The sequence below is a fragment of the Zea mays genome, chromosome 7 (genome assembly GCF_902167145.1).
Source record: "Zea mays cultivar B73 chromosome 7, Zm-B73-REFERENCE-NAM-5.0, whole genome shotgun sequence".
NCBI lineage: Eukaryota > Viridiplantae > Streptophyta > Magnoliopsida > Poales > Poaceae > Zea > Zea mays.
This window is the reverse complement of record NC_050102.1, coordinates 12,512,091-12,523,216: the sequence shown is the minus strand read 5'-3', so window position 1 is coordinate 12,523,216 and position 11,126 is coordinate 12,512,091. Positions and strand designations below refer to the sequence as shown.

Below are 11,126 nucleotides of genomic sequence, written 5' to 3'. Positions count from 1 at the left end.
TTTTGTACTTGGCCGAACCACGGGATAACCACCGTGTCAACTCTGTGATTGCTTTCTTGTGGTTATCGTGTTTTGAGTTCTCTCTAGCCACTTGGCCATACTTGTGCTAACCCTTAACAAGTTTTTGTGGCCTAAGTTTTGAACTTGTACAGGATCACCTATTCACCCCCCCCCCCCTCTAGGTGCTCTCACTAGGGTCGGGCGAGGCGGAGTTTGTCGTCTTCCGGAGCCGAGGCTGAGTCCGAGCCCTGGGGTCGGGCGAGGCGGAGTTCGTCGTCTTCCGGAGCCGAGGCTGAGTCCGAGCCCTGGGGTCAGGCGAGGCAAAGTCCATCTTCCGAGGCCGAGACGGGGGCCGAACCCTGGGGTCGGGCGAGGCGGAGCTTCCTATGTCGCCCGAGGCTGGACTTAGCCGCTGTCAGCCTCACTTTGTCGAGTGGCACATCAGTCGGAGTGACGCAGGCGGCGCTGTTTTCTTGTCAGGCCAGTCAGTGGAGCGGCGAAGTGACTGCGGTCACTTCGGCTCTGTCGACTGAAGAGCGCGCGTCAGGATAAGGTGTCAGGCCATCCTTGCATTAAATGCTCCTGCGATATGGTCGCTTGGCGTGGCGATCTGGCCAAGGTTGCTTCTCTGCGAAGGCTGGGCCTCGGGCGAGCCGAAGGTGTGTCCGTTGCTTGAGGGAGCCCTCGGGCGAGACGTGAATCCTCCGGGGTCGGCTGCCTTTGCCCGAGGCTGGGCTCGGGCGAGGCGAGATCGTGTCCCTTGAGTGGACTGAGCTTTGACCTTAATCGCGCCCATCAGGCCTTTGCAGCTTTGTGCTGATGGGGGTTACCAGCTGAGATTAGGAGTCTTGGGGGTACCCCTAATTATGGTCCCCGACACATAGTTTTAAAAAGAATTTCGAAACAAGCCAACCATGCATGCTTTCCCGAACCAGCGCGCGTAGGACGCGCGTTAGCCACTATAGTATCTGTTGAAGGCTAAAAAGAGCCTCGCGGACGGTCTGGCCCTGAGGTCGGACGGTCCGCGGTCCGGACAGTCCGCGGTGGTGGCACGGACGGTCCGCGCACGCGCAGATTCAGTTAGGGTTCCTAGTTTCTCGCGGGATTTGTTACCTAAAACCGCGGGATTAACTCGGAAATCAGTTTAAAGCGGATCCAGACCTCCCCATTTATATAGATGAAGGGCTATGGCCGATTGAACCCCCAACAATCGATCAAATCAAATCTATCTCTCGTTTTTACCTTACGCATTAGGAGTAGTTCTAGTTTAGCCCTAGTTTAGTATTCAATTCCCCAAATTCTCCGCTTCTCTTCGGCTCTACGTCGATTAGAGGAGTCTAGGTCGGCCTGCCGAGCCTAGACAACTCCTAGGATCTCTCCTCCCCGACGGGGTCCCTCCCGGGAGCGAGATCCAGGCACCGCCGGCGACCTTCGCCGCCCCTGCGCACGCGCGGACCGTCCGGCCTGTAGGCGCGGACCGTCCGGCCGTCAGGCAGGGAACGCCAGCCCCTGTACCAGGTCGCGAACCGTCCGGCCCCTGACCGCGACCGTCCGCGCCTCTGCAGAGGGCACCGCCACCGGTTCTCACGCAGTGTTTGGCGCCCGAAAAAGGTGTCAACATACTTTTGGCGACTCCACTGGGGACTAGGTGTCTAGACCTGCTAAAAATCGGCCCATAGATGGCCGGTTCTAAGGATCACACCAAGATCTCCACCACCAACATCATCAAGCCAGCCATGGAGGCGTTCCCGGCTGATGACCAAAGACCCTTTGAAGACCTCGTAACGCGCGATGAGAAGGAGGTGATGCGGCAATAGAACGAACAACGCGACAAGGAAGAGGCGGAACTGCTGCATAAACTCTCCGAACGGCGCAAGGAGGCGGCAGAAAAGTACTTGTCACACTTCACGGTGGATCGCCACCAGAAGATCATCCGTCAAGGGGAGATCGATATGGAATCTCTCCTACCTCCACTTCAGGGTCCCGCTGTAAGTACTCCAGATCTATCTCTTACGACTTTCATGGACCAACGAGGAGATCAGTTAAAGCAATATGTAGATGAATCTGTTAAAATGCATCTACGTGCATACGAGAAATCAGCTGCTCCTAGCTTTCCATCGCGAGAGTCTAATACAGAGCCACACGTGTCAAACACATCGGCTATAAACGGGCCACCCTTGACCCAGCCATCATATGGTATGCCGATGCACGCTTTCATGTCACCATCACAGCCGCAACCACTAGGCATGTGGCAGGTACTGGACACGACCGGACCGTCCGAGCATCATCTTAGACAGTCCGGTTATACCGCGGACCGTCCGGCGTATGTCGTCGGACCGTCCGACCCGATGCAGGCCCGCACACGAAACACTCAGGTCGCACCGTACATGGCCGAACCATCAGGGTACAACCGCGAACAATTCGGCCCCATCACGGACCGTCCAGTGCATCACACCGGACAGTCCGGATATGTTGCGGACCGTCCGCCATCTTACGTCGGACCGTCCAGATATGGCATGAACCGGCCGACGTATTACGCCGGACCATCCGACTCTACACGAGTCCACGCGCAGACTACCCAAGTCGCGCCATACATGATCGATCCATCCGGGTACAGCCCTGGACCATTCGGCCCGATCGCGGACCGTCTAGTTCTTTACGACAGACGATCTGGGTACGAGACTACCCACGTAGCACCATATACGGTTGGACAATCTGGATATACCTTCGGACCATTTGGCCCGGTCGCGGACCATCCGACCTCTTACGTCGGACCGTCCGGATATGCGTACGCAGAGCCGAGAGCTGCGCAATACACACAGTTCCCACATTCCTCGCAACCACATTATGGTGCCCCACCAGCCACACATTATAATCATGCCATACCACCTCATGGACATAGGGTTGAATACTGTTCGGCTACAAGAGAGCCTGAGAGGTATAAGGCAGGAGCTGGTGACATTAATAGGACACCTAACACACACCTCAAACACCCCTGGGAGGAAAGCCGACAGAGTGATGTCAGGCAACCTGAGATTTCCACCCACAAACTCAATGGATGGTCGCCAGACATGGCGGAGAGGATCAGAGACGAGGTAGCCGGGATGTTTAGTGTGTCAGGTATAGGGCAATTGTATCGGAAGCCTTATACCCACCGATTCGACACCGTGCCATATCCACAGGGAACTAGAATACCGGACTTCTCTAAATTTTCTGGTGAAGGTGGGAAAAGCACACACGAACATATTAGCCAACTAGTCGGTTGCCCGTGCGTTGCGACGGCTTACAATAATACCCACGTAAACTATCCATTAAAAAAATTCAAGATTTTTTATTGATTGTCTCCGCTCTCTGTATAATATTTTTTTTGATTTGGCTAATTGATGTTATTGTTTACTTCATGCAATATGTCTTGGTACAACACGACCAATGAAGTGAGCGATTAGAAAGAGTTCACAAGTTCACAATGACTGATGAATGAACATAGATTATAAAATGACATAATTTCATCATACAGAGACCAAATAAGACAAAATTTGTGAGCTCAAGTTTCTAAAATAAGTCTCATGAAGTCAAACTTATAAAAAAGATAGATCAAAATATGAAGTGATTGCTAAAGTCAGGCATCAATAAAAACCGGATGCGCTCCATATAAATTATGCTACTTCGTAGCAATTACTAACGTTTAAAACCAACAAATAACCTTTTATTTTATTGTTAGTGTGACAAATCATTGTTGCTCCATCCAATTCAGCAACCTCAAACACCATGTAGTCCATTGCGCCAATGTGGTCTCAGAAACGACCTAATGTTTGTAAGAGCCAAGAACGTCGTGCCGTGCTTAGGCTGCAGCCTCAGCCCGTAGTGCTGGCCCGACCCGACACGATTATTTTTTTTATTTTACAAAAAAGTATATACCTATATACAATTTATATTCAATATTAAAAACATCTTAGCATGATGTTGTACTGGTTAGACAGCTTCACCCAGTGTCTCTCGTCCTTCTTCCATCAGGACATGGATTCGAACCCCACCTCCTGCACCGTTTTTTTAACATTTTACGTTGATTTAATTAAATGGGTCGACAGGCTAACGGGCTGGCTCGACACAGTTAGCAGGCCGGCATGACGTGCCTGAGCCATAGTTCTGGTCCGCGTGCGTCTAGCCCGTGTCGGACGGCGTTTGGCCATCTATATAGACGTGCAACGAATTAATTTGAAATAGCTGTGAGGAGTTATTTGTAAAAAGATGACGCATGACGACCGTTGAAACTGGTGCTTTAAGTATAGTATAGATTCATAGCACACTTGGGAGAATTGGCTGATGGGGAAGCCTACCACGTTCGTTTATTCTCGTTGTCCCTTACTGATACAGCATTCGCATGGTACGCAGCTTTGCCACCAAACTCTATTAACTCTTGGGAAGAATTAGAGCGGAAATTTCATGAACACTTCTTCTCAGGAGAACATGAATTAGAATTGGCTGACTTAGCTTCAGTCCGACAGGGGCCTGAAGAATCGGTTAATGACTATATCCGGAGGTTCCGGGACACTAGAAACCGATGATTTCAGATCCATGTCGCAGAAAAACAACTAACAGGGCTGGCTTTCAATGGGTTGCGACCCTACTTAAAAGAAAAATTAGATGGCACCCAATTCTTTTCGCTAGTGCACTTGCACCAGCGGGCTATGACCTGTGAAAGCCGAAGTAAGGAGACATCAAAATCGGCTAATCATAAGATGCATCTAGTGGCATACGATAATTCGAACGATGAATCCACAGATGTATACACCGCCGAACTAGTTTGGCCAGGACATGCTAAACCTTCCGCATGTTCTGCTTTACAGTCGATTCGAAAGAATCGACAAGAAGAAGTTAAGTTTACTTTTAATGTTGCCAAATGCGATAAAATATTTGACGAGTTACTAAAAAATGGCAACATTAAATTAACTCATACTATTCCTCCTCCTGATGAACTAAAGAGGCGTGCTTATTGTAAGTGGCATAATTCCTTTTCTCATGCCACCAATGATTGTAATGTTTTTCGCCGACAGATACAATCGGCCATAAATGAGGGTCGATTGGCTTTCCAGGAGATGCAAGTAGACACACAACCTTTTCCTGTTAATACAATAGAACTCACATGCAAAAAGGTCTTGGTTCGACCCGAAATGGCCGATAAAGACAAAGGCAAGGGCATCGTCATTGGCGATCCTCGCATGTTAATTATATCGCAAAAGGAGATTGCTCAAAAGGCTTCGGACGAGAAGGCTAAAAAGTCCGAAGGCACCGGGGGACATGCACAATTAATAAACCAAACACATCAGCCTGGCCCGAGCATCGCAGATGGTCCGGCACCTACGTGCGGACGGTCTGGTGTTCGGACAAACGGTCCGGCTAACCCAGCCGGACAGTCCATCTATGACCGAAGGCGTCAGGCTCTACGCGAAGCAAGGAAAGAGACGCAAGGGCAAAGCACATATAGTCGGCTGATCAAAGCCGACTTTACTTTTTATCAGTTGCTCTCCAAAAATGCTAGCAAAAAGACTGTTCCACGTGATCGGTCAATGAAGAAACCCCGGTCACCTGCTAAAACGAAACGGCCGAACAAAACAGCCCAAAAGGAGACGCGACAGGCATCGCTTGTTCATCCTATGAGACCAGGGTACTTTCCAACCATTTATTCATCGTCGGTATATTGCCCTACTCAAATGTGGAATGGCACGACGATGAATCCATGGTACATTTATAGTCCCTTTGTCTATCCAGGCTGGGGGCACCTCCATTCTGTTCATTTTGATCCATTGATCAAATGGTCATGGCCGAGAAAGATACAATCCAAAACAGTCTTTATACATTGGTGCTTTATTGAATGATCTCCATATTGAAAAGCCGGTGACTTACATCAGGTTCAGTTCGTATGCTTTTGGTTCGTCAACCTTCACCAAAAGGCAGGGGGCATATGTTGAAGGCTAAAAAGAGCCTCGCAGACGGTCCGGCCCTGAGGCCGGACGGTCCGCGGTTCGAACAGTCCGCGGTGGTGGCGCGGACGGTCCGCGCACGCGCAGATTCAGTTAGGGTTCCTAGTTTCTCGCGGGATTTGTTACCTAAAACCGCGGGATTAACTCAGAAATCAGTTTGAAGTGGATCCAGACCTCCCCATTTATATAGATGAAGGGCTATGGCCGATTGAACCCCCAACAATCGATCAAATCAAATCTATCTCTCGTTTTTACCTTACGCATTAGGAGTAGTTCTAGTTTAGCCCTAGTTTAGTATTCAAATCCCCAAATTCTCCGCTTCTCTTCGGCTCTACGTCGATTAGAGGAGTCTAGGTTGGCCTGCCGAGCCTAGACAACCCCTAGGTTCTCTCCTCCCCGACGGGGTCCCTCCCGGGAGCGAGATCCAGGCGCCGCCGGCGACCTTCGCCGCCCCTGCGCACACGCGGACCGTCCGGCCGTCAGGCAGGGAACGCCAGCCCCTGTACCAGGTCGCGGACCGTCCGGCCTCTGACCGCGGACCGTCCGCGCCTCTGTAGAGGGCACCGCCACCGGTTCTCACGCAGTATTTGGCGCCCGAAAAAGGTGTCAACAGTATCTTTTTTATTGTTTTAAACATTTGATTTGGCCTTCTATATTGACGACCATCAATTGATTAGTGCCTTGACTAAATGTAAGTGAATTTCTTCTTCACTTTTGGCTAAGTCCCTCGACTGTCAAGCCGCTATTTGTCCTTCACCCTTTCACTCGGTGCCTCAAAGCAATCCACTTGATATTTTTTACCTTCCCAAGATGTCTTGTCGATGCTTCATATCATAATAATACTATTCTATTCTATTTGTACTATTGCCTTGCTCTTGAACTATATTTTTTTGTTAATCTCCATAAACTTGGCAACCAAATATTATAGTACCAATATTTATCGTCCGCTAGTTTACTCAGTTTTAAACTAAACCACGACAAATAAAAAACGGAGGGAGTAACTATTTATAGACTGAATTGAAAAAATTGTGATAAACATACATGAATGTGAGTCCAATAGATAATACTGTATTAAACTTAGGACTATTCTATTTGTACTATTGACTGAGCTCGTTTCCACCCCTTACCTGGAACTAACATCTACAAGTGTTGTAAAGATTATTAGTCATTTAGTATTATTATAATTCAATTTAACAAACCTCACGTAGAATACAAAAAAACGAAAAAAAGAAGGTTTAGAAACGAAAAGTCAAATCTCACGGCCGCCCGTGTACTCCCAGCCGCACAGAGCGAAGGTGAGCGGGCAAGCAGTTGAAACACAAACCAGATAAAAAAAAAGCTATCCTGCCCCATCCCTCTCGCTTCCCAGAGAATTAGGGCCGACAGGAGTATCTCTGCTCTGTGGCTCGCCCCCGTGCCTGTCAGCCGTCCAGGGGGCCCCAACACTAATCCCAGGATCCGCGACGGCGGGCGATCTCGCGTGCAGACACGCAGCACGGGAATCGCGTCGTGTTGCGTTGTGTTCCCGAAAGCAAAAGAAGAGGCACCGGGAGCTTCCGCGTTCGTTCGGTCGGTCGGTCGTGCCTGTGGCACCGTCACCGACTACCACCGGATGATGGTGACACGTCTCCTGTTCCACGATCTGACGGACACCAAAAAACGCCGCTTGCGCGCCGACCCACAACGAATCCACCGCCGGCCGCAACGGATCCTTTTGCTCTACTACTACTACTATCCTCCACAAAGCAAGGAACAAAACAAGGCTTGGACGAAGCGGACTGACTGCGACGGTTCCCGTCTTCAGATTGGGGGCTAATGAACGCGCATGGAATTTCTGCAAATGTCTGTCTTTCTTGTTCGTTTACTCCCACAACTCAGAGCGATTCTCGGGAGAACAAAAGAAAACGAAAAAAAGAAGGTTTAGAAACGAAAAGACAAATCTCACGGCCGCCCGCGTGCTCCCAGCCGCACAAGAGAGCGAAGGTGGGCGGGCAACAAGCAGTTCAAACACAAAACAAAGAAAAATCCAAAAAAAAAACTATCCTGCTGCCCCATTCCTCCCGCTTCCCGGAAAATCAGAGCCGGCAGGCGTATCTCTGCTGTGGCTCGCCCGTGCCTGTCAGCCGTCTAGGGCACCCCACCGGCCCACCCCAATCCCAGGATCCGCGACGGCAGGCGATCTCGCGTCCAAGTCCAAACACGCACGCAGCAGCACGATGAATCGCGTCCTGTTGCGTTGTGTTCCCGAAAGCAAAAGAAGAGGCAGCGGGAGCTTCCGTGTTCGTGCCGAGCACGTCCACGATTTGATGGGACATCCGAGACGCCCCGCCGACCGCCCGACCCCAACGAATCCACCGCCGGCCGCAACGGCTCCTTTTCCTCTACACTACTTGTCTACACGTACTTGTCTACTACTTCATCCTCCTCCACAAAGCAAGCAACCTAGGATTCGTTCGGTCCGCTCCGCTCCGCCTGACGTCACGGCACAGGAACAAGCCTTGGACGAACGGACTGCGACGGTTCTCGTCTTCAGATTGGCCTACTGAACACGCATGGAACGTCTCCAAATGGGAATTGGACGTATAGTATTCATATCATTGGAATTAGAAGGGAGTAGAGGGAGGAATTTGAATGCACCATAATCCTCTCCAAATTCCATATGGATCGAGATTACAATGAACAAGCCAAGCCTTAACTCGTAGCCAGATCAAAAGACGGCAGGAGGCACACACGCTCGGCTTCGACTCTTCACCCCGGGAAAAGTTTAGAACCCGGGCAAAAAAAAAATTAACAGAACAATGGTTCGACGAACCGAAATGCATTTGAACTCATGGTAAAAAATAAAAAAACGGGAGGCGCATCACATCACATCTCAGGCTTCTCAGCACAACACACTCTGGCTCTCCCCGTCAATGAATGGTGATAAAAATCGATAGATCGCCGCGGCCCCGTCGACGGCTCCGGCGAGCATCCCACCCACGCAGCCGGCCTAGACGACGGTGTGGAGGATGATCTCGGAGGCGTCGAACCTGTGCGCCTGCTGCTTCAGCATCACGGCGGCGGCGGCGGTGGCGGCGGTGGCGGAGTCGCCCTTGCGGCCGTCCCCCGCGGCCGCCGGCCCGCCAGCGGGCGGGTGGTAGTAGAGGCGCGCGGTCTGCGGGCAGTGGGAGTGGAAGCGCGCGGCGATGCGCACGCCCATGTCCAGCAGCTCCACGTACTTGCCCATGTCAAGCGCCTCCTTCTCCTTCTCCTTTGCAGGCTGCAGCGCAGATGGATGAATAACCTCTTCTCTTCACTTGTCGAACGGGAAGGGGAGCTTAGCGTAGCGGGTTGAGTGGATCCAGGTCGGTAGTAGAGGTAGCTAGAGCTTCTGCTTCTGCTTTTTTTCGTGGAAGGAAGTGTCCCAGGAACAGGGCGCGGCCATGGGACGGCGGAGGAGAGGGGTGCTCATGCCTGAGGAAGGGGGAGGAGATGGCCGGCCTCCTTTATAGTACTAGGGTGTGGGTGGCGATGAGTCGCCGAGTAACCCCCTCTCTCTGTCTCTATTCAGGTCCAGCCAGGGGTGGCGTGGGCTGGACCGCTGGAGTACATACAGTAATTAATTACCGTAAACGTTGCTGGAGATTTTTCAACTCTCGCGCGTGCGTTGGTTAACAACCGCGTGGACCAGGTGGAAGGCCTGCTTTATTTTATTTGAAAGTTCAAAAAAACGGACCTCGCTGGTTTGTTTTATTGTTTACCATGCTTTTTTTTTACTCCCGTCGTTTCCGTTGGCAGGAAAACTAAAGAAAAAACGTTTTGTGGCCGGCATGCGCCATGCGGGGGAAAAAAAAGAAGCACGTGAAGCTCCGTTGCTTTCATGGGTTTGGGGGCCTCAATTTCACGCTACTACTTGAGAGCGAAAGCAAGGACACAGCACTCTCTCTCGCTGGCTCTCCGTGTTGGTTGGAGGAAGGAATGGATGGAGGGAGGGAGGTTGCTGGCGCTCTGGGTTCACGCACGGCAACGGGAGCCAGCCTGGCGAGGTGCGGCCTCGCCCGGATGAAGCCCTCCTCCGCCTGGACATGTGGTGTCCGGTCCAGGACGGTGCGATTTTTTTCTGCAAGAAAAAAAAGCTTGTACTAGCAGCGCTACTACTAGTACTCTACCTTTCCTTTTCCTACGAGTAATAGTTGTTAGATTTTTTATAGGCTTGACCCATCTATTGAATAAACTCTATGATGTGTAATGGTGGAGAATACCAATAGTATTATATTGGAAGTCCAAAGGTCTTTTTGCTTAACTTATATGGTATGAATTATTCCATTTAATTTGAGAAGTCAGAAAATGGACAGGGCGTGCCACGCGCGCGCCGCCGCCGCCGGCCGGGCCGGGCATGGCGAGGCGGGCGTGGTTGTGTTAATTTTTAGCACTTATTAACCGCGGGAGTTTCAACTCCGGGTTAAACCTTTCAGTTGCATGTCTCTTCGTCAGCTGCATGCGAGACCTTTGTCCTTCAGCTGCTCGTCTCTTGGCGTGTCGCATGCGACCATTTCAGAGTCACAGCCCAGCCGCAAGTGAGGGTATTCCCATCTCGTGACTCTGCGCGCATAGAGCAGCGAGAGGGCAGGTGCCTCCGAAGCCCTTGCCGTTCGAGACCTTGCACGTGGGTTCGTCATTAGGTTTTTGGGGAGCGTCTACGCGACTGCCCAAAACATCTTCTACTTGACGACATGACAAGGGAAGCTGAACAAGGATCTGTATCATCAGAGCGCATGAGAGGGTATGATCAGTTTATTTTCTTACTATTTTGCGTTCTGCAGATTATATATGTTTCATATATTTATCTATGTTGTTTCATATGTAGCAATGATTCTATCTTATCTGTTCCGTCTTATTATAATATGTTATATCTGTTTGTTTTAATTTTACACTCATGCTGTTTATATTACTATCTGTTTAGTTTCAATTGTTCAGTTAGTTTATATGTTTATCGTATTTATATCATTTATATGATTCATATGTTTTGTGTTCTTATGATCCATATTGTTATGAATCTATTTAAGAGCACGATTTCTATGATTAATTATTTGTTATATATCATCATTATAATGTTAATTTATGGAATTAAAATGATATAGAAAATGTCTATAATTCTAACACTAG

At 50.1% G+C, this 11,126-nt stretch overlaps 1 protein-coding gene across 1 annotated transcript; it reads right to left on the bottom strand.

Moving 5' to 3' along the window:
* Window positions 1–8,613: 8,613 nt before the first annotated feature.
* On the bottom strand, window positions 8,614–9,436 carry LOC100275286 (uncharacterized). The gene has a single exon (NM_001347118.2). The coding sequence runs from the start codon at window positions 9,205–9,207 to the stop codon at window positions 8,971–8,973; it is 237 nt and encodes a 78-aa protein (NP_001334047.1). The 5' UTR covers window positions 9,208–9,436; the 3' UTR covers window positions 8,614–8,970.
* Between the last annotated feature and the right edge of the window lie 1,690 nt (window positions 9,437–11,126).